This window comes from Pundamilia nyererei, unplaced genomic scaffold (assembly GCF_000239375.1).
Source record: "Pundamilia nyererei isolate P.nyererei 1_Seehausen unplaced genomic scaffold, PunNye1.0 scaffold00064, whole genome shotgun sequence".
Taxonomy (NCBI): Eukaryota; Metazoa; Chordata; class Actinopteri; order Cichliformes; family Cichlidae; genus Pundamilia; species Pundamilia nyererei.
Genome location: NW_005187465.1, coordinates 2,676,048 through 2,699,698, shown reverse-complemented (window position 1 = coordinate 2,699,698; position 23,651 = coordinate 2,676,048). Strand labels below are relative to the sequence as shown.

The 23,651-nt window shown below is 41.2% G+C and overlaps 2 protein-coding genes across 4 annotated transcripts in view; one reads left to right on the top strand and one right to left on the bottom strand.

Annotated features, from left to right (window-relative positions):
* cchcr1 (coiled-coil alpha-helical rod protein 1) overlaps positions 1-4,843 on the bottom strand; it is an 8,731-nt gene extending 3,888 nt beyond the window's left edge. Inside the window, exons 1-12 of one of the 2 annotated variants that reach the window (XM_005735580.1) lie at positions 4,518-4,843; positions 3,962-4,250; positions 3,711-3,878; positions 3,447-3,564; positions 3,033-3,227; positions 2,663-2,826; positions 2,442-2,556; positions 2,155-2,265; positions 855-998; positions 644-754; positions 260-366; positions 27-145 (exon numbers count right to left, since the gene is read on the bottom strand). In XM_005735580.1, the coding sequence (XP_005735637.1) occupies positions 27-145; positions 260-366; positions 644-754; positions 855-998; positions 2,155-2,265; positions 2,442-2,556; positions 2,663-2,826; positions 3,033-3,227; positions 3,447-3,564; positions 3,711-3,878; positions 3,962-4,250; positions 4,518-4,587 (1,711 nt within the window). In that variant the 5' untranslated portion in view covers positions 4,588-4,843. The remainder of the gene's footprint in view (positions 1-26; positions 146-259; positions 367-643; positions 755-854; positions 999-2,154; positions 2,266-2,441; positions 2,557-2,662; positions 2,827-3,032; positions 3,228-3,446; positions 3,565-3,710; positions 3,879-3,961; positions 4,251-4,517) is intronic. The other variant, XM_005735581.1, reaches the window with a different exon arrangement.
* A 3,522-nt stretch (positions 4,844-8,365) lies between these two features.
* Positions 8,366-23,644, top strand: LOC102211504 (neuroligin-3-like). Of its 2 annotated transcripts, XM_005735578.2 has the most exons (7): positions 8,366-8,645; positions 11,904-12,574; positions 14,169-14,216; positions 15,029-15,178; positions 16,039-16,224; positions 18,204-18,993; positions 22,160-23,644. In XM_005735578.2, exons 2-7 carry the CDS (start codon positions 12,094-12,096, stop codon positions 22,956-22,958), a joined length of 2,454 nt encoding a protein of 817 aa, XP_005735635.1. In that variant the 5' UTR covers positions 8,366-8,645; positions 11,904-12,093; the 3' UTR covers positions 22,959-23,644. The 2 variants fall into 2 exon arrangements, with proteins under 2 accessions (XP_005735635.1, XP_005735636.1); XM_005735579.2 differs by lacking the exon at positions 14,169-14,216.
* The last annotated feature ends 7 nt before the right edge of the window (positions 23,645-23,651 follow it).

Here is a 23,651-nt window from a genome sequence, read left to right as displayed (position 1 = left end):
ACACACACACACACACACACACACACCTGTACCTTGGACTGTCTCCACTCGTCTTTTAGCAAAAGTCAGCCTCTGGGTAAAAGTGTTGAGCCTTGCTTTAGCTGCCTCCACTTCTGCCACCTTGCTTTCCAGCGCCTCACAGAATCTGTAAGGCACAGCCAATATATGTCTGTCTTGAATTCTATTTCTATTTTTCTAATACGTCTCCTTATCTTTCCTTATCCTCTGAAATTCAGTTTTGCTATTTTTTTTTTTTTACCTTTGCACTGCCTCTGTCAAGGTTTTAAGTTCAGCCTCTGCTTTCTGGCTCTGTAACTTCAACTGAACATTTTCCTTGTGAACACTGGCCAAATCCTGTTTCAGTGCCTGGAAAGAAAAAAATTCCCACATATAACTGAGCATCTTTCATAGATCTGTTTTACTGTTTTTAATGCGGTGCTTAGTTTTTAAGATTGTCTTTCCCCAGGTGCTGTCCTTTAAACCTCAATGGCTCTGGGAACCAAAGTTTTGGTGCAGTCAGCATCATCTGCTGTGGTAAAAAATGTACGAGCATTTATCACTTTCCTAGGCAGACCAAAGTTTATTACGCATCATCAAAATTTCAGACAGCCATGTAAATCACATCAGTTGCCCTGGTACTAACATCCTTTTCCACCCTCTCGAGGTCCAGCTCAGCGATCCTGTCATGTAGGCTGTGTTGGAGCACGCTAGCTCTGTGCTGCTCCTGCTGCAGCTGCTGCTCTGCAAATCTGACCTAAAACACACATCATTGCAGTCCCACATTGAACACAGTTTTAAATACGCTGGAATTACCTGTACTGTGTGGTATAGCAAAATAATAGCCGTTTTCATACTTTTGAAATCAGTTTTTCCTTTTCTCCTCTTATCTCGATGTCCTTTGAGCGAAGCTGGACGCACAACTTGAACACTTTCTCTCTCCAGAGCTGAAGCACTTGAAGGCCTTCGGATCCTTTCTCTACAAGTGGATCCATTGATGTCTGTGGAAACACACACATATATGGGAAACACAAATACACACATACACTTCAGTGCACGCACCACATGAGCATGCATAATTGTTTTCAAATTAGCCTTGATGTTTTCTAAAGCACTACATCTTGAAATGAGGAGTTTTCTTCTCTCTTTCCCACAATGTAGTACTGCACAAAGGATCTGGGTACTAAAGGTAAACTGACAATGCTTATCAATGGACAATATAGCAGGTTTTAAAATCTGTCAACTTTACAAAGAGCCCAATGAAAAAAATAATAATTTGCATCCAAAACAGCACCAATTTTCTAAATGCATTTGTGTACTGAAGACCTTCTGTTGCTCACATCTCTTCATATAATGCCAGACTGACTCAGTGATGTTGAGAAATGGCTCCGTAAAGGCCATACCATACCATCTCTTTTAGGAGTTTGTTCCAATCATGATATAGGACTCTGACTGCATGTTTGAAGCTGCTTTCACATGCAACAAGGTAAATAATCTGGGACTGACCAAACGCCTCCCAGATGATATTCCATGACACGTAAGAATCTCAACATCTAAAATAGGCTAAACCTTTCCAAAGTACTGTGTGATAACAGAGCATCACAGAGGATGTAGCCTCCAACAACAAACTAAGCGGTTTACTGTAATTACCTATCTCTACCAACTGTTATCATATTTCAGTCTCCTGCAGCGCTACTCAGTGTACGCATATGTGAAGTGAGCACCCAACTGAGTTAACTTAAGACGGATACAGAAGTGTAGTTCTCTGTAATTTTACACTTTTATTTCTTTCAATTTAAACCCAAAGAGTTGTGCTGACAGATTTCTTTAATCTACTACAGCAGCATTTCTTTATCATGTACAAAAATAGCCCTTTCTTCTCATTAAGATATCTCAGATATTACATGTGTAGTTAAATGTATATACACAGAAAGAAAGGTGTGTTTCACTAGTCCGGCTTATTCAATGTGGTCTGTGATGTATATTCAGTTTGACATTTCTTACCTTATGTGGTCCGCAAACATCCTTAGAGACAACACAAAATCATAGGTATCTGCTGGTTTCACATTAGACTGCTGCTGATCACCAGATGTTTTAAACACAGTTTTGTATCATGTTTTGCTATGTAAATTTAGAAAGAAAAGAAAACCCACTCACCTTTTTCACCATTTTCTCTTCTTGGAGGACGAGTATCTCATTCACAGAGTTAAGCCTGACTGTCAAAAGCTCTGCAGTTGTCTGAAGAGCTGCTTTCTCTTTGTTCAGCCTCTGCAAAATGGACAAGATTAAATTACACACAATTAGCATTAATTATATAATTTGTACATTAACTCATTCATATTTTACTGTTCTTCCTTTACTCTAGTGAAAAGAACATTTGAAAGTCCCATGCAGTTACTTTGCAGTATGCTCATTACGATCAATACTGTATATATTGCCTCTACCTCAACAGCTTCATTTAATCGTTCCCTCTCTCCTTTCTCTGGTGCAAGCTGGCCGATGTAATTTCTGAGGCTTTGCAATGTAGCAGACTGTGTCTCAAAAGCTTGTCCCATTTGGCTGAAAAATAAACAACAACATGCCCCTCACCACACACACACAAAACAGTGACTACAGAGTGCTTTAAATGCTTTAGTTCTGTTCCATTTTAGATTGAATGAAGCACCTTAAATGTTCTTTTAGTCCATTTCTCTCAGTAGATACTTCCATCAGAGTGCTCTTTAGCTGCAGCAGTTCTGAGGTCATTGACTGAAGTCGGTCCTGTAGTTCACCATTTGTTTTTTGTGCTGCACCCAACTCTGCATAATGGGATGCATTCAACTGTTGCAGCTGAAAATAAGGGAAGTTTATGACACAGACAAATAGTGACATAATGACTTATTCATCTTCAATTACACATTCTCACATTACTTGCAAAGTCAGAGTGAAGGCAGTGCTCAGAGTTCTGCTCAGAGATACTTAGTTGTTGTTGGATTAAGGCCCTTAATCCTAAATGAGGTCACCAAAGTACAATGTTTATGATCATTTAAACACACCTCCACCTCCTTGTTCTTCCGAAATTCCTCTAGTTGCTCTAATAGTCTGAGAGTCTGTTGTTTGGCTTCCTCTACAGCCTGCAACCTGCCCATTTCAACCTTCAAAGCAAGCTCCCGGGATTCCTCTTTGCTCCTTTCACCATCTCTCCTCAGCCTTGTAATTTCCTCCTCCGACTCTGCTTTCAGTCTTTCAAGCTGTGAGAAAAAACAGACATATTGCAAACAGAAAAAGCAGACTTTATTAACCTTATTATTGTGAAATGTGACTAAAATGTTTTATTGGGATCACAAAACTGTACAAAAACAAATTTAACTGCAAACTGCCAAAATAAGTTACAAAATGCCAGTAACTCTCAGGTGATGTATGTCTACAAGAGTGTCGAAATGAAATGTTTTGTCAGTAAACATCATTACCTGTGAGCTTATTTTTTCCTTCTGTGCGCTGCAGAGACTAAGCTCCTCTCTGATTTGGCTGAGTTCAGACTTAGCCTTGGATAGATCCGTATGTATTGCTTCCATCTCATGGCTGTGTCTGTTGTGCAAAGGTTATTCCAAGTTAAGCTTGTTCAAAACCGTTATTTGCTGACCTCCATAATGTCAGGTTACGTACTAAATGTGTGGGGAAAAAATACATAATATCACTCAGATGTCACATAATGACACAAGCACATCTCTTACCTGCTAAGGGTGTTGTCTTTGTCTCTGACCTCTTCCCTGCATCTTTCTGCAATCTCCTTTAGTGCCTCCACCTGCCCCTTTAACCTCTCTGCTTCAGCCTTGTGCTTTTCTGCCTCCAGTCGCCACTCTGATTCCCATCGAGACAAATTACCTCCTCTGTCTTTTGATCTGCATAAAAGGAAAGAGACCACATTAATATGTCCATATTGCCACCCAAGTGACAGACCATATAAAACATGTAGTGGATATACCTGGCTCTACAATCTGAACGATAATCAGGGGTCCTTATGCTGTCTCCTTGTAGCATCAAGATCCTCTGATTTTCCTTCCTCAGCTCCAAGATTTCCTGTTGGGCCTGATTGATGGCAAGCCATGGATTGGCAGGACTTGGCTCCCCTGATGATGGTGCTGATATCATGCCTTGGTTTATCCAGGAGATGGGTGGCTGTGTCGCCGGGATTTGAACACATCTGTTTGCTCCAGCAGAATGGGCACTTGATGCAAAATGCGATGGGGGTATGAGGTCCTCCGGAGTCTCCCCTTCATAAAATAAAACAGTGTCTATGTGCCTGCATGCATTAGCTACTCTAATCCAATATAAGGTTCCCCATGTTCCCAAACAAGCATATTGTTACGCTACGCTCAGTAAAGATAAACATGACAGCTTCCTAATCGTGAAGTATAAAATCACTTTTACTAGTTAAACATGAGTTCATGTAAGCGCCAAGTGGGCTACACTGTAAGCTAACATTTGCTAATTAACAGTTTATTTAGCTCAACAGTAACAAGAATTTAGGTGCAACTTACTCGGAAGTACTGGTGAGGTGAAGTCAGTGGGCACTATCAGCCTCTCCTTCCTTAAAGTTTGTCTCTCCATGTTAAATAACTATTGCCATTACACAGGAAGGAAACAGTACACGGCTGCCGTGGTGCGTTTAGCGTTTGTTCTCCCGCGAGTCACGTCATTCTTCACCGTTGCCTTAGTTACGGGTACAACAGCAACATTCAGAGCTCTCGATTTGGGCAATTTCTGGTCGTGTCAGTCGTTATTTTCGGTTCAAATAACCCACATTTTAAGGTTTCTATGGTACATGTATATATGTATATGAAATTCAACAAATTTAATAGTTCATTTAGGCATAACTGTTACATATTGAAACGGCGCAGTGCATCATGGGAAATTGGAAGGAGCGTAAAAATATATTTGGGTTCTCATTTTCCTCATTGTAGTCTTGCAGGAGTTCTTTTTTTCACGTAAACTGCCTTTAAATATTCCCTAAATCGTAACCCTGCATTGCCGCCTATTTGTATGCGTTTCAGTGCAGTGTTTGCAGCGTCGACTGGAAGAGCTCTCCTGATAGACTAAATTCAGGGCGTAATCCTTAAACGATAGCACCATCTGTGGGTGGAGCACAGAAGGTATACTGTGATGGGTAGCATATGTTGAGAAGAGGGGGCACTGAGGACTAAATTAACTGTCCTTCTGGGCAAATTTAAATTCGAAAATATTTTATTTAGATGAAAACATTGAGCAACAGACACTAGTTAGAAAAACTATGAAAACAATATGATATATGAGCTTTCCTGTCCCTTTGTGCAGAAACCACAAGTTTCGACAATAAGAAACACACATTATCATATTTATTATAGGAGAAATATTTATAAGTTAAATAAATCATTAGTCTGTCATTCCATTCTTTTGGAGGTGGTTACGTGAGCCATTTATATTCAGGCATTATCTAGATGTAAAGGGATACCATTTAGATAATTAGTGGTAAAGGGTCTCATGTAAATGCACTTAATGAGGTGATAACCTAAAATTACAACATTCCTTCTTTGCCTGGGACTCCCTCGCCTCAAGAACACCCAGGGGTGTCTGACAGCCACATCATTTCTGCATAATACAGCCGGCCTTGCAGAAAAGGGCACTCGGAGCAGGCTCATAAGTGCAGGTTTGAATAGCAATTGGTGATAATTTGGTTACGTAACAGAATTTTGGGGGGTTGAGGGGCGTCTATAAATATTTTACCCACAACTGTAAAATCATTAGTATCCTTATATAATTCCAATTACCAAATTTCGGTAGATTACTCATGTGTTACTTTCCTCCAGTGATGCACATTTTGTGCACACAACATTTGTGATTTAAATCCACAAACTGTGCACATGTGACCACCTTCAGATAAAATCCTGTCTAACATTGGCTATCTAACAGTCATGATAACAAGCATATGTCACGTATCCCGTTGTATTATTTTCCCCAGATGTCTGCAGCAAACATTTGTGTTTGCTGTTACCTACAGTATATCCTGTTTTCTGTTGCTGCTATGACCCACTTTCCCCCTGGGGTTCATTAAAGTTTTATATCATCTATTTATGGCATTTTTGAGCAACACAGAGACCTTTTAGGTTGATTCATTTCCATAAATGATCACAAATAAATGCAAGATGATATGGTACGCCGCCGAGAAAATGTCAGTAGAACATGATAGCGTTCATCTTGCATAAAATCTTTAATGTGGTGAAAGGGCGGATTGGGGAGTACAGTGGGAGTGATGTGCATTGTTTGGACATGCTGATATTGTATCTTCTTATCACAAGGCGGGCACTGCAGCATAGGTCCTGAGGAACATCGCAGAGGGGAAGATGGATTAAGAAGGGCAAAGGGAATCAAAAAAAAAAGACAATAGTCACCTTTATCAAAAAGCAAAAGGGAGAAAGAGAATTAGTATGTAAGCTTTGTTTCTACAATCAAGATGAGCATTGACCACCTGCAGAGCATTAAACACGTAGTACATGAAAGCTATAAAGGCTATTTTGATAAAGGCAGGCAGCAAATTGATCTGGGTCCAGACTGAAATGTTCCTTGTTGGGCTCTAGTGGGGCTCTTGAAGCAATAGTGAAGAGGTCTGCTTTTTGTTCACTCTTCAGTTCTCTTAGGTAAACCGTAGAACAAGCAGAACCTACAGAGAACCCCATTTCAACCACAGCACTGAGCCAACTCTCCAACTTCTGCAGACTTGCTTTTCTGATTAGAGCCTTCGCTCTTCTTTTTGAATTCAGTTTGTTTTTATTGTATCACGGTGTCACATGAGTCCCATACTCCTCTAACTGGTCTATAATTTTCCCAGTATTTTAGATTTTAAACTAAACCCAAATTTTGGGTTAAAATGCTCAGATCTCCATTTGTGAAAAACTGGTTCCTCATTAGTCAGTGCATCTCATACTTTTCCCCTCCCAGGTGGATGTGTCTGTCTGCTTCAGTGACAGTGACCTGTTTTTGTTACCACAAGGGCATTGCCAGCTGTGTACATACAGATACTGTCAGGTCAGCATTTCTCTGCCTTTTCTGAAAGCAACTTAAGCAGGATCATTCCTAACCCATCTGGCAGCCTTACAAATCTTACGCAGGAGCTCACAGGTGAGTGTGTGACCGAGACCTGGTACCACAGGGTCAGGCAACACTGATTAAAAGGAAGATGTGGGTCTATCAGGCCAGCTGTAGGATTAAGACTTCAGGCTAGAGAGGTCACTAAGAAATTACCTGGTAGATTTATTTCTGGCTTTTTTTGACTGAGTTAGGCATATAACGCTAAAATTGAATAAATGGCGACTGTTAGATTTGCAATGTTTTTGTCCTTTGATAACCAATAGTATTCTGTTCATGTGGTCAGATGCGTTTGAAACTCATTGTAATAAACAGGGATTGTTCCCTGCATGGGAACCAACATATATGCAAAATATTTTCATTTCTGTAAAAAGCTTTCATTTGTAACCCAGCTTGAAGCACACTACACTGGGCAGCATCTCTCTCCAAGAAGTCTAGAAATGATCCCTCAGCTGTGTATCATAGCTGTGACCACTGGGCATTATTAAAAAAAAAAAAAAAAAGGATATGTGGGGGAATATGTCTGCCCTGTCAGCAACTGCCCAGACTTTGTCTCATAACTCATCTGTATCGTTGGGACAGATTCAAGTGTGATGTTCATATTTTTAGATTTAGTTTAACCACTGAGTGCAACAAAAGCATAAGCCCAATTCCCCACATACAGGTGCTTAAACAGAAAGTCAGCAAGCTAGAGAAAAACAAAAAACAATTACTGGAATGATCTGTTTTTTGGGGAAGATATATTTTCCCCCTTACCTGTCATAGACTGGTTTCCTAGCACCTGTGGTCGTTTTGGCTCACAGCATTTAACTAGTTTTTTGTTTGTTTGTTTGTTTGTTTGTTTTTTGCATCTTCAGTCTGATTGTTTGTGTAGTGTAGATCTAGTACGAATAAGATTTTTTAATGACTCTACTACGAGGGGGTGATCAGGTCTAACATGTGCTGCAAAGCATGGGATAACACTGGAGGGTGGTTTGCAACATTTTCTATTTTGCCGTTGTTGTCACAATTTGCTAAAAAGGCTTTTGCCAATGCAAATGTGTCTGTGGTCTCTCTCTCTCTCTCTCTCTCTCTCTGTCCGTGCAGGCCTGCTCACTTTACTTTTTGATGTGGTCAGTCGTAGATGGGTTTTACCTCTACACGAAAGGTAGAGGTGCGCCCGTGAGTGCAGTCCGAGGTTAAGGTGCTTAGTTAATGGTTTCTAAATTGGGATTCAGTCGGGTTTTTTGGATGGTGAATTTAATGCACCGGCGTATCCCGGTGGTTGCCTAGTAACGCGCTAGCAGTGGGCGCCGTAGAGAGATCTCTATGGTGGGCGCTCCATTAAAACCGTTGGCGCTCCTGACCTTGGCGTCGTGAATGCGCAAAGCACACAGACTGTGCGAAGCAGGAGATAAGAGTGAAGATCTGCGCGTTTGATACCGAAACCGGAGAAATATTCCACTCACACTCACACGCACGCACGAAACATATTGTTTTATGTAACTGACGGGCAGAGTATGGAGGAAATCTCGAGATGGAGCGCGTCTTAGCTTGTGAATAAGCAGGTGAGTTAACCTAATGATTCTGATCTTTTTAATTCCTTTTTTCTTCTCTCCATGAGACGAATCTTTGTTCAGATTGATCACTGACATCTGGGTTGACTGTGTTCTTTAAAGCGATTGCTTTGCGATTTACCACAGTGGCTCTTTTCTGTGCTCGGTGTTTTATTTTCCCCATTTTATACAATATTACACCGTCCTAGACCTAGATTAAACAAGCTTCCCAGTCACAACGTGAGGCGCGCACACACACACACACACAAACACACACACACTACAGCAGTTTGTCGATGCTACGTGGGCTGTGGCTTGGTTTTCTCTGGTCTGCATCCTTGCATTAATTTATAAAGCAGTGATCATTATGTTTGAGTGCTACCTACACCTTCCGCGGAGGATATTTTTTCACCCCTACACCAATCCCCGCTCCTCTTTATTGCCTTGCAAAATTAGGGGGATTTGGGAAATCCACTAAAACGGGTTTGATCCACACCAGTCGAATTACAAGGGCATTGGGAGCTCGGTAGCCCACTGTTGTCTGACACAGGCTCCTTCTCCAATCTTTTCATGTCAGGGGGGGCCCCGGGCTACCAGGATCCAGTCGATAAGATGTTGTTGAGATTTTTTTATTAGTGGTGAATTGGAGTTGATTTGTGTGCCTGTCAATGATGTAGGTGTAGAGATAGTAATGGTGGGAGTGAAACATGATTACAGCAATCATTCTAATAGGTTTGTAACTAGGATCAAGTCAGTCAAATGGGAATTGAAGTATTTTGGCCTCAGGGACGCTAGGTATTCACTTAAACCACCCATGTGGCGCACCCACATGTGTGTGTGCATAGTGCAAACAAGCCTGTTAGAGTAAAACATTATGGTTGTAAAACAGTTTCTTTTTTTTCTTTCTTTCTTTTCTTTTTTAAAAATATAACTTAGTTACTGGGTTCTGGGCATGTTGCCAGTCTAAATTGCTAAATAACTTGCGGTGTATCATACTTGACTGAGTGATAGCTCAATTTTATTACATGGCCCATTTGGTGTAAGCTATAAAGCTTTTATCCACATCTGTCCCATCGCACACCAGAAGAAGTTGGGAAAGCAGTATGCAGGCGCTTTGACTGTCTGCAGTGACGTCAGTGAAACAAAATAAGTATTTTATATGAGGTACAGCCCCAAAAGAAACCACCTCAGCTTTGCTCCAACACTTAAATTAGGACTCTGATTGAATGTCAGATGGAGAAAAACGTACCGATGGGTTGAAAGCAACACTGCAAATGTGTGATGAGGAAGGTAATGCCTCTCATTTTAAGTCCACATATTATCTCCTCGATCTCCAGCATTGCCTTTTTTTTGCTGCTTCTTAAACCAGAGACAACTAACCAAGTCTGACTAGTGATTCCCTCTGTACAGCATGTTACCGCTAATTTCATAATGGATAATGATTTCACAGCAGGTTTTGTGAAGAGAGAGAAGGCTTTTTCACCTCTAAATGGATCCAAATGATTTATTATCTGTGTCACTTTCAAACCAGGAGATGTGCCCTGATATACAGAAGAGAAAAAAAAAGAAAAAAAATCTGCTTCTTTATCTTTCCCATTTAAATGTCGTGGGAGCTGTACATCATTGTCGTATAAAAGATAGGGGATAGAACAAGTCTTGTCCTTTTTGGCTTTTGGTGGAACATTCATAACTGTTAATTAATACAGACAAAGCTGGCCCCAGGCACAGATCTACAATATTTCTCAAATGAACCTCGGTGCTAGTGTGAGAATAAAAATGTATCTGAATTGTCTCATTGCCTGGAAATGGGAATAATGTAATGATGTTCATATTGGTTGATGCACAGCACCTGCAAAAGAAAAGGACAAGCTGCCTCTGTTTGTGTCCCTGCCAGTGTAAACAAAATGTTGCAGAGAACAAGGAAAACCGGTGCGCCACAGCTATGGTTAATTAGTGTTTATAATAGCGGGAAGAAACTGCTCCCTTTCTTATTAGTTAGGTTCATCGGGTTAAAAATGGAGCTGTTTAGCAGCAGGCTTTGACAAACCTCAGTGAAGTGCTTATCAATAATCTAAATAGGTTAACAAGCTTGCTTTTGCTTTGCCTATTGACATGCCAGTGTGAACCTGATGTTAGGCACATCACACCTACTGCTGTCCTAGACCAAAAGGACTAAGATGGGATGAATTTTGTATTAGAGCATTGTTAATTGGATGAGAAACTATGCATTTTATTCTCTATAGGTCTCCATGGGGTAAGGTTACACTTTATTTTACCACTGTGCACACATGTGGTTGGGGTGGCTGTGTGTGACGCTTACACACCAGTAACTACTTATTATTAGGTACCTGGTGATTGCATTTGCAGTGAGGTACGAGATAGACTAATATGTGTTAATATGTGTTCAGTGACTTGAAGGACTAACAGGTCAAAAATCAAGGAACTCATTTTGCAGCTTCCATTGTTTTGCGCTTTGCTGTTATGCAGTTCTTCTAGGAAATGAAAACTGTAGTGGTTAAAAACTAGAAAAGGCAGTAAAAATCCAAAAGCTAAACTAAATCATCCTGCCTTGAACTCTCCATTCACTGACTTACCATTTATGACACCTGAAAGTAGTGGAAGCAAAAAGTGCAGAGCAGTTACAGACATAAAGGCTTTTCGAAATACTCCACCCTGTGGAGAGGTTTGGGTCCCATCAGGCATGTTTGTTCTGCGAATGTTCATCACTTCCATTATGTATCATGTCAACAGCTGACAGTACTGCTTAGATGCACTGAAAGACTTAAAAAAGAAAAGAAAAGAAAAAGACTGCACTTATGATTTGGGGTTTTTGAAATAAATTAAACACTGAAACATTCCAGTCGAGTCATATTTATTCTCCGCGAGCGCGCCGTTTTTTAATCTTGCTTTGGTACTTATCAAAGATTTGTCTCTTCTGCTCTGTGTTGCTTTTACATAAGAAATTGAGTTCTTAACACCTTTTAGCTCGAGATGGTTTCGCAGAGTCACTCCAACATCACAGCAGATGGGTTTTTCAGATTTTCCCTATCGCCTCCTCCACTGATACACAAAGATCAGTATTCAGTGATTTGTGCATGAGCAAGCATAAAAAGGTTATTATCAAGCCAGTGTGTGCGTTTAGCGCTAAACTGGAGGAAGGTAATGCTTTTATTAAAAATATCATTTATGTGGATACTTTTTGTTTTTTTCACTGTTTTCACAAATTTTCATGTTTTTCTGGTCTAATTTGTCAAATCCTCTCGTTTTCAGATCTGTGTTCCCTGCAATGAAAGCTGGAAGTGGGGGCGCTCGATACCTGGTTGAGGTGTATTCGGATTTTATAACTGTCAGATCTAAAGGCGCAGTGAGTGATGTCTGGTTGACAGGGTCAGTGCAGAGGGACTGAATAGACACAAAAGTGTGCATTTGTGTTGTGCAAGGGCACCATCTTGCCCAGACCATGTGGCTGGCTACATTTAGAGACCATCTGTTGCCTGCACACCTGCTACATCGGCAAGGGACTGTAACCATCACCCATTGTGCTCTTCTTTGGTGGATATTATGTTCCTGCTGGTCACTGACCAGGGCAACGAGCCAGAAATTTTACCCAACTGTGACCACCCAGTATGGGAAACTGCGCGGCCTCAGGGTTCCTGTGCCCAGTGAGGTCCTCAGGCCAGTAGATCAGTATCTCGGGGTCCCCTATGCTGCCCCACCTCTGGGCGAGAAGCGTTTCATGCCCCCTGATCAGCCCTCCTCCTGGTCAGGTATCAAGAACGCTACCCACTTCATGCCCGTCTGCCCTCAGAACATCCACAACACTGTGCCAGAGATTATGATGCCAATATGGTTCACCTATAACCTGGACACAGTGGCCACATACATTCAGGATCAGAGCGAGGACTGCCTGTATCTAAACATCTACGCTCCAACAGACGATGGTGAGTTGGTGTGGTAAAAAGGACAGCGATGGCGTTCCACGTCCATTGATCACTGTTTATCGTGGCCCTGATGTTGTGCTGTGATCATCATAAAGCATGCGTGTAACCAATATCCATGCCACTGCTGCTAGCAAGGGCTGATTTACTGCCCAGTGCAATGTCATCATTGTCTGACATGTTGCTGTCACATTAGGGGTAATGATTTGGTAGGCAACTAAAGAGTTTTCCCTGATGCCACTTAATTGATCCTCTGCATACCTAAACATAGACAGACTGAGGCATGTGCATGTTCTCCCAGCAACAGATATCGAGTGAAGTACTTCAGAGCCAAGGTGTTGTTCAAGCACTGGTCCCCCCTTTAACTAAATGAGATTTTTGGTATTTTTTAAAATAACGAGCCTACAGCACCAGTGGAAATTACAGCAGTGCTAGTAAAAGTAAAAGTGCTAGCTTTCCATGTTTTCTAAAACTTCTTTAAAATTACCGAATCACTGCTTTGCTCCGACAGCATGTCTGCTGGGGGCTAATTAGTGAGGTACAGGAGTCAACCGTCTATCGCATGCTGAATCCCCTCCTATTCTTCTAACTAATAGAAGTGTGAAATGAACCAGCGAGGAAACATTTTGAGTGAATCTGCAAATTAGCAGCACAGTGTAACACCACGGTAATGCTGCGTGTTCCCTAAATCAAATGTTGACAAACAGAGGTCTTTAATTCAGGTTACTTCAATTAGGTTTTGGTTTCTTACAGTTACAGCTTCCCTCCAGAGTATTTGACATAAGGGCGGGGGGGGGGGCTGAAAGTTTAGCCGTGTTCAACTTGTAAGATGCCACACTTTGACTGGCTTTTCTCTGGTAGCATAGCAACAACAGATAAACAGCCTCCTTGAGAGGTAGCAGTCCAAAATGGTGCAGCCCCACAGCCCCTCGAATGAGTTCCTCCAACAGGCCTACTCATCTGGCCACAAACAGGTTAAATAACACATTATTTCAGAGTAACATTGCCCTTTTCTTCTATACATTTTTCTCTCTTCAGACTTGTTCATTGTTTATTTAAAAGGCACCTTGGGCATGCTCTGACTTTATTACCTGTTTCACTGATGTGAAAGCCCTTTTTCACTTACCTCCAGTGGTCTGTCTCGTCCTGTCACATTACACAGGCTGTTTCTGAATATTGCACTATTCACAGTTTTATCACTATTCACCAAAACACTATATACCTTATATTCCAGTCCCTTTGCAAAGAATCAACGTGACACTTTGTCTAAATATAGAGAGAAGGATGAACCAAGATACGTGCATCCTTCGCTGTCACAGTTACTGAAGCGTTCAAAGGCAACAGCATGTGTATGTGCATGTGTGCGTACTTACAAAAGATTTAACGGGTAATACCAATTTGTTAAAACCTGAATTATAAACAGTAATCATTTTGTGTCATAATGTTAGTGTCTTAACACTAACATTATACCTAACTTCATCTATCTTTTTTGTACCGAGGAAAGTCTGGACCGACAGTATATTATTTAAGAGGCACAGTCAACCATGCTATTTTGAATTCTGTACTTCTTTTTTTTTTTTTCTTATGTGAATCCCAGGGAGCCAACACAAGAAAAAAGGGGCGGCTGAGATACATATATCTGAAGGTATTTTTAAGAGCTCAAAGTCTTGATGCATGGATTCTTTTAGTTTCATGAAGATCTTACACTCCTTTGTTTTGACTTTCCTAAAGAACTGCGGGGGTTTCTTTTTATTTGAAGAGGAATAAGAAAAATGTTATCCGGTTTATGATTACATAAGTTTCCTGTTAGTGCATCTTGGTCTTGTACTGAACACAGTTGCAATCCTTTCAGTAAGTGCTATATCTCTATTTTCATGCACATTGATCCAGAGATTGCATTATTACTTATCTGTCTTATAGTCCTTTGTAAAGACAGTCATTCGTCAATATAATAAATTGGCCCCAAAACATGAAATATAGATTTTCTGTTCATAGCGAAAACAGAGGACTGTTTCCTTCTTAGCTCATACTAATAAATAGAAAGAGCTCAGAGTAGTGTGACACCTTCCACTTCATATCTATAAAGTTAGGTCTAAACATAGACAGTCTCAAATTTGTGGGTTTTTAATATTGCTTACGCATGCATGTTATACATAATGCTTGCTCCGGCACCTCACATGCACTATAGAAACTGTGGTTAATTATTTATTATTCATACACACGTGTCAGAGCATATTTGCCATTTGTCATTACAGCTTCCACACCACAGGCCTCCCACCCTAGCTTGCTTCTGAGCACATTTTCTAAGCAGTCTTTTCCCATACCTCATACTGAAGTGGTTGGGCCATAAAGTTTTAGTAACAGTTCTCCTTTAAGTCTACATTTCACTGCTGTTCCACCCCCACCTCTGCAGGTGTTTGCCTAGCATCTGTGTGTGTGTGTGCGTCGATGTTGCAGATATAAGGGACTCCGAAGCACGGCCCGTGATGGTCTACATCCATGGAGGCTCCTACATGGAGGGCACCGGCAACATGATGGACGGCAGCGTTTTGGCCAGTTATGGAAATGTTGTCGTCGTCACGCTCAACTACAGAATCGGAATACTAGGTGCGGTACATTTTAATGGCATTTCAAACAACACATTTAGTCCTGCTTGAACTTGGGAGAATAAGCTGTCACCGCTGTCATTAGCGTCAACTGTGCTGCTGTCATTACCGTATAAAATGTAGTACAGACATGAGAGAAAACTATAGTGGAAAGCTGTACAAGGAAATATAGCTTCCTGAGATCTGGGTAGCATAGTGTAGCTTGGTCTGCATACAAATGTTGTCTTCAGAGGAAAAGCTATGCAAACACTTATCATGCCATGTCCTTGTTTCACACAATCTGTTTTATACCCACTCTGAAAACACAATTTATCTTCTTTTAGATGGATTTATCTAATCTGTACAAGATTATCAGCCTTTCTTCGAAGTAAAACTATTTAAATGCGCCATTCGCAGGCATTTACAAGGTCGAGAGCCCCCCCACACCCTCCACCCTGTGTTTAACATTCAAAACAGTAAGGTGTTTGGATGAGACTTGACAAGCGGATCAGTAACAAGAGCAAGTGTAAGAGCAACGGTGACCTCGCTGTAGTTTAATGACATTTATTTCTGGAAATAAAAGGTTTATTTACATTACATTAAACGTTATGAAGTCACTCTTGTGAGGAGAGCATTGAAATTTCACGAGCAGCGGAGCCTGGATCGCTTGGTAAGGGGCGCTGCTGCTTGGAAGACTATTACAAGGAGTCGGCTAAGGTAGTGGAACGCTGTGGGAGAGAGCAAAGGCATATTTACACCTGAGGGGGAATGGTGTCAGTTCATTCAGACTCCCCGCTGGGCTACAGCTTTAGATCAAAGCTGTGACATATTTGGTCGAGCTCTTCTTCATCACTGGCTCTGTTGTCTCTCTGTATACACCAGGCTTCCTCAGTACCGGTGACCAGGCAGCAAAAGGAAACTACGGACTCCTGGACCAGATTCAAGCCCTACGCTGGATAAGTAAAAATATCGGGTACTTTGGAGGAGACCCCAGTCGCATCACGGTTTTTGGATCTGGAATTGGTGCTTCCTGCGTCAGTTTGCTGACTCTATCCCACCACTCAGAGGGTAGGAATCTGCAATCACTGTTTTTGAAGTTGTCTCTCACTTTGATATGGTGTTAATCCCTGTTGTTTGGGCTATAACTAATGCAAAAATTCAGCACCAGGCAGGGGGCAGTTTTAGAGTTTTGTTCTCCAAATGAAGCTCCAAATGCTCTGGCAGGGAGATGAAGTGTTATGATATGGGAGTAGGGTAAAGGGGGTATTCGTTAAGTAAGTGATTGCTTTTGTTCCCCTCTACTCAATCTAATCAGGCTAAAAGCTCTGCCTCTTAAAACGTGAAGCTCTTAAAGAAGCCTACTGGCATTATAAAGTTTTCAGCATGTCTTCGAGTTCACCTGTGACCATCAGTTTTTACCATTCCAACTCATTTATATTTCAGTCTCTCGGCGTAATGTTTGTTTACCCTTGTGTCCCTACCTGCAGCGTCCGAAAATGATTTAAAAATACCAACGATGTTGTGTGTTTGTCGTCCGTCATTGCAAAACCTTGAGCGAAGACATTGTTTACCAAAGACAAGGTTGGCATGAGAATGAAGCAGTCCGAATTCTTAAGATATTCTCATTAAAAACTGATAAACCCCTCCTCCACGGCTCGCTCTCTCTCTCTCTCACTCACACACACACTCACACACACACACACACAACTGCTGCATTAGTGTTGTAATTGAAAACATACTTTAAACCAAATTATTTCATATATTTTGAACAGTGTAAGACACTTTGATTTTAATTGAAATTCCTCTGCAAAGGATATACATTACCTACAGGAATCTTCTGACACTCGGTAAAAAGAAAACTAGGTAACAATAAAACATGCTGTTTGATTTACAGTCATCCAAAGCTCCTTGCAAGAATCAAAGATGTGTATTTCAATATGGGTGGCCTGCTGGGAGTTGAACATCTTATCTTTGCTGTATTATTGCCCTGGTTCTCCCATTGATGCTGGCCAAAATCACGAGAAGGACAGAAATTGTGTGTTTTCATCTATGCGAGGACAGGGAGACTGCGGGAGCCGTCCTTTGTGAGGTTTGTATTGGATGTCCTAGCTCGGCTGCAGCAAATGCACAAAGACCTCCGGCTGTCTTTGAAGTAGACTAGCTAGCTGCTGCCCTAAAAAATTGAAATAAATGACAGCAAAGGAAGGAGAAAGTGACACTGCCCCTGCACTGCTTTTCCAGCGAACGCTCTTCCTTAACCCCAGCAGAGTATTTCTGAGTTGATACATATCACTTGTCATTTTTAGGTGCTAGAAACAAAATCCCTAGAGACAGAGGTGACGCACTGCAAATAAACAATTCAACAGAGCAGCGTGTTTACTGTATCAACACTGAAGGATCAGGGTAACTGCATATTCAGCTCTCTGCACACACACCCCTGCACCACAGAGTTGGCACCAGCAAGCTACGTGTATGCTAAGCAGCTTGTTAGCAGGACGCCAATAACGTTGCTGCAATTACAGTAGCTCTGTGCATGACCAGTGTAAGGAAAACTGGAACCTCCTCACTGAAAATTGAGCCGAGTTGAAATTGGTTTGATGTGCATTCCCTGTCATCTGCATATAGAGAAGACACCACATGAGACAAATTAGACATCAGCCGAGAAAAGAATGGATTTTCTTTTTGGCGTTTTTCATATTCTCAGAAGAAGAAGCAACATTCCTCTTTACTAATTTATTTCTTCTACCCGCTGCTTTACTTAGCGGCGCCTCATCTGCTCAACTCGCCAGCCTTATCATTCTTTGTATTTCTAATCTTCCTGATTAATAATCAAAGTACGTCACATGTGGCCTTGTTTCATCTTGTTGCCACAAGAAGCAACGGGCAGCCAGCCTCAGATTTAGTTATGAATACCAATTAATGCAACGTGAATCATGTATTTGCTCCTGGCAGTCAGGAATGCTGTTAATAAATATGATTTTGCTGGTTAACCTATGTTCTCTGTGCCTTTGTCCTGTGTGTTTTTGTTCTGAATTTTGTCTCCCAAGGTCTGTTCCACAGAGCCATCATCCAGAGTGGTTCAGCGCTGTCCAGCTGGGCTGTCAACTACCAGCCAGTCAAGTACACTCGCATGCTTGCTGAGAGGGTTGGCTGCAATGTGTTGGACACAGTAGACATGGTGTCCTGCCTGCAGAAGAAAAGTGCTAAAGAGCTGGTTGAGCAAGACATCCAGGCTGCCCGTTACCGCGTGGCTTTTGGCCCTGTCATCGATGGTGATGTCATCCCAGATGACCCAGAGATCCTGATGGAGCAGGGCGAGTTCCTTAACTATGATATAATGCTGGGTGTTAATCAGGGAGAGGGCCTGCGCTTTGTGGAGAATGTGATGGACCTGGAAGATGGTGTGTCTGGCAGCGACTTTGACTTTGCTGTGTCCGACTTTGTGGACAGTTTGTATGGCTACCCAGAAGGGAAGGACACACTGAGGGAGACAATCAAATTCATGTACACAGACTGGGCTGACAAGGACAACCCAGAGACTAGGAGGAAGACCCTGGTGGCCCTCTTCACTGACCACCAGTGGGTGGAGCCCTCGGTGGTAACGGCTGACCTACACGCCCGCTACGGCTCGCCCACCTACTTCTACGCCTTCTACCACCACTGCCAGAGCCTTATGAAGCCAGTGTGGTCAGACTCAGCGCATGGAGATGAGGTGCCTTATGTATTTGGCATCCCCATGGTGGGCCCAACTGATCTGTTCCCCTGTAATTTCTCCAGGAACGATATCATGCTCAGCGCTGTGGTTATGACTTATTGGACCAACTTTGCGAAAAGTGGGTGAGTAACAGTGGATTCAGCAAAAAGTAAAGTAATAAGAATGTGACTCATTTACACATTTGTTGAAATGCATTAAATTGCCATTCATTCTAATTTCATATTCCTGTCTTGGCTTAGAAATGATTGTGAAATAACATAACTGTCCCTAAATTGTGCCTTAGTTTTTATTGCTTTGCATCAATTCCTGACATTAAAAAGATTTTAATTTAGACAACTTATTGTGCAATAGGTCTCCTTACCTTTGCTGCAACTGGTTTGACCTCATTAAAAATGTTTTAAAAACAGTTTAACTCTGCACCCATACGTGTGAACTTAATTGCTTCCCTGCATACATAATGCCAGATCCTAATAAAAATCAGACATCAGTCCAGCACAGTCATATCAGCTGACAAAACTGAGTGTATCTATTTAGTCTCTTTTTTAAACAGTCAAAGTCTTGTTTAGCTATCTCTAAAACCTGGTGTAATGCACATAACACAGTTTCATCACTTTGGGCAGCTGTCCGAAAGGTAAGGGCTAATAAAATTTACAGCTTCATTCGCATAAATGTTTAAAGCAGTTCATTGGTGTTTAACAAAAAGGTTACACTGAAGAGAAAGTTTGAAGACACAGTTTAGATGTGCTCTATAAATTTAAGGCCAGCTTTAGTGAGTTGTGTTTTTTGATAGGAGTGACTCACTTTGTCACTACGGAAATACGTCGACTTGTATTACAGATAAATGCTGGTAATAAATAAGTGTTTAGAGACGAACTCTTATTTTTCACTCAGGATCTGTCTTTCCTTCTGGCAGATCAGCTTTTTTTTTTAATCGATTTTACAAGGAGGCAAAAAAAAAATGCAGCCGATTCATCTATATATCTGTCTTCAATTTTCAGCGATTGTGAGTTTATTTTGCCCAAAACAAGCAAAGATCAAATTGCACTAACTGAAAGGCTTCCAGTAGGATGTGGAGTTGGAGTGGAGCTCTGCACCTTTTTTTCTGACAGCTTTGTTTTTCAATTCATCATACCAAGGCAAAGATTTACTAAGTGTGTTTGAAGATAAAAGACATCTAAGTGAGTTGTGGTGGAGGGCTCCCCTGCTGCATGCCAGAGTCTTCCTTCATTTTGAATACACAACTGCAATGAATCTTTGTGGGTGATGGCCCTAGTGGTTGGCAGATATGCAGCACTGATCACTATAGGCTGCTGTTTCAGTGTGTGGGGGATGAGGGGATGCTGAGCTCTTGAGGAGAGTTTGTGATATTACATTGTGTTGACCTGTTGTTTTGCTTATATATTGATAAGGTTTCTCTCCTCTTTCTGTATTGCATTTCATTGGAAAAGCTATCTTTCCTTGTATATTTGGAAGGGCAAAATTTATGGACTTGACTTGTGGGCCTGAGCAATGAGGTTAATGTCATTTTCACCAGAGGGGGCAGTTTTACCAGACTTTTTTTTAAGTACAAGAAAAGAGGTTTTGTTAAAAAATAATAATAATCTTGTAAAAGCACCAAGAGTACCAATTCAACTTCTTTAATCAAGTAAAAGTGAAAAAGTACATGCTGTGAAATGTACCAAACGAACTGAATCTCATGTTATATTAATAGCATCATAAAATAATATTAATACATAGGAATAGAAAGTCCATTTCAACTTAAATTGTAATTCTGATGATTGCACTCGGCTTGAATTCCTGTTATGCAGAACAGAAGCAGAGGACAAACAAAGGGAATAAATAAAACCAGCTCTGTTTGCATTTGCCTTCAACTGCAGACTTTGCCTCAACGGCTAAACAGGAAAATGTGTATAGTCAGTGAGATTTGGCATGTGTGTGAACCCTAAGCTTGTGGTGGTGCGGTGGGGAAAGAATCACTTAGAACTAAGATAGAATAATTTCTATTGTGAGCTCCATTTTTTTTGTATACAGGCTTTGATCAGCTGACCTGTGTAGCTGCTCTGAATTCAACAAGATATAAGCAGATGCTTTTGCATAAACTGATTTCCAAAGCCTAGACAGTATAAAGCTAAGGTAGGATTCATTGAGTGAATCTAAACAGCACGATCACCCTCAATCTACTGATGTAATCTTACATTGACCATGAACACCACAGCCGCTCATGCACCAGTCCAACAAAGTACAACATTATAAACTTCACTACACTACTGCAAACCTGCATGCCCTTCACAAAATTGCAACCTTTTATGTAACCTTTTAATAGCGAAATATTAGTATAAAAGAAATTTGAATGTTACGTATAAGCATCAATTTCAAATCTTAACGAACAGATCTTACCCTTAAAAATAATCAATAATAACCCTAAAAAATAAACCTGTTCTTTTTCTTACATCTTTCTCCATTTCTAAGTGAAGTTATCTCACTTTCTTTGCTCTCTCTGAGGAACAAAAACAACAACTATACTTTTAGCTAGTAGATGTGTGGCAAACTGCACAGAAACACTTTGTTTGCTGACATTTGTTGAACTCTTAGAAATATTGAATTTAAAATCACCTGCTAGTTAAAAAAAACACTTCTTTGCTGTAGCTCTAGCAGTCACAACTTATAAACACCTTCACTAAAAACATCATTCCAGGTCATTTAGTCCAATTAAACACCTGAATACAGCGCTAAATGAGGCCTAAATTTGTATTTTTTAAAAAAACTTTAATCTCTTTGTGTATGGTTAGCGCCGGCGATTGACACACCGGTAGGGTTGTCTTTTATGTTTTTTGTTCCCTCCATTTAGATTCAGCCTGATGTTTGAAGGTGCTCAGTGACAGCATATAATAACTCCCCTCAAATGGCTAAAGTAAAAATTTAAGTAATGAGCCTGTTTAAAAATGTAAGGAGCAGAAAGGAGAGTTATTTGTGATAAAGATAGGGAGTAAAAGTAAAAAGATGCCAAACAAAATACCTAAGTAGAAATTCCTGCAAATTCTTCTTAAGTTTAAGAATAGTAACTGTAACAACCAAATACTTTGCACTTCCCTCCTGTTATTAAAACAGTAGTGATGTAGATATTTTCAATAGTGATGCCCATTGATGTTAGGGCAAATATAAGCCAAATCACATATTTAAAAAATCGAATGTTCATTGAATTGGATTGAAGAGGATTGTGCTAAAAGTTAATATATATTGAAATTAATTTCCCTCCAAGGCTAAAATTTACCTGTGATGTCTTCATAGGGATCCTAACAAGCCAGTGCCACAGGACACCAAGTTCATCCACACCAAGGCCAACCGCTTTGAGGAGGTAGCCTGGTCCAAGTATGACCCCTACGACCAGCTGTACTTGCACATTGGCCTGAAGCCTCGTATCCGTGACCATTACCGTGCAACCAAAGTAGCCTTCTGGAAACACCTGGTGCCCCATCTCTACAACCTCCATGACATGTTCCATTACTCCTCCACCACCACCAAGGTCACACCACTGGATCCCACCCAGTCCAATGGCAAGAGGTCTGGGGGTACTGGACGCCCGCCTTTATCCACTGCCCACAGTAGCGGAGAAGGAGGGGGAGAGAGGGGTCCTCTGATCATGCCAAACCCGAGAGATTACTCCACAGAGCTCAGTGTCACTATTGCTGTCGGGGCGTCACTGCTGTTCCTCAACGTTCTGGCCTTTGCTGCTCTGTACTACCGCAAGGACAAGCGCAGCCGCCAGGACACTTCACAGCAGCCCAGTCCGCAGCGTGAAAGCAAAGGCAATAATGCAAGCCACACCACAACAGTAGACGAGACCTTGTCATCCCAGCAAAGGAACCAGTGCGAGGCCCTTCACAATCCTCTCCACGTCTCGCCCAGTTTGGACTATACGCTCAGTCAGCGCCGCTCCCCTGACGACATCCCTCTGATGACCCCCAACAACATCACCATGATCCCCAACTCCCTAATGGGCCTTTCCAACATGAGTCCATACAGCACCTTTCCCGCTGGCTACAGCTCTGCAGGCCTGCCCAGCACCCACTCTACCACAAGGGTATAACCTGGCAGCCAGAAAGAGATGAGAAATGTGACATAGATGAAAAATGGAAATGTAAAGCTGTATTTAGGATGTGTAGGTAAAATAGGATTTAATATGTATGTTCTGTCTTTTTCCAAAGGTGTACAACCGCGAACATCCTGCCTTTGCTTTCTCATAATAGGAAGTCTAACTGCAGAGTCATTTTATAATAATCATTTTCAAAGGCAGTCGAAAAGAAAAAGTGCATTTCATTTTCCACTTTGGCTTTTTTGGAACTTTACCTAGCAAGAACTTAGTATAATGTTTGTACAGTTGGATTTGTATGGGAAGTTTTTCTTACTCTGTGATATCTATTTTGATCTCGTGGAACAAAGTGACATTACAACTCATGGTGGACAGAGATGAGATCTGGGAGAAGCATAAAAGCAGTATTATTATTACTATTATCAAGCTATTTTATACATATTTCTCATGGTACATTGCTTATTATGAAAATGTATTTTTACTGTAATTACTTTAAAATGCCTTGTACAGCACATCGCTTACATGAGGAATTACTGTGGAGTCATGCCAACAATGGATTGAAGTTTTACTGGTCACATGTGTTAAAACTGTCCAATTTACCCAAAATATTTCTATCTGGTAGTGCAAATTATAGCACTGTGTGTGTGTGTGTGTGTGTGTGTGTGTGTGTGTGTGTGTGTGTGTGTGTGT

Bases quoted from the DNA above. Each gene is read 5' to 3' on its own strand.
- LOC102211504 (XM_005735578.2), top strand. From the start codon at position 12,094: ATGTGGCTGGCTACATTTAGAGACCATCTGTTGCCTGCACACCTGCTA. The intron at 12,575-14,168 runs GTGAGTTGGTGT...TGTGAATCCCAG, and splicing joins CTACGCTCCAACAGACGATG to GGAGCCAACACAAGAAAAAA. The intron at 14,217-15,028 runs GTATTTTTAAGA...TCGATGTTGCAG, and splicing joins TGAGATACATATATCTGAAG to ATATAAGGGACTCCGAAGCA.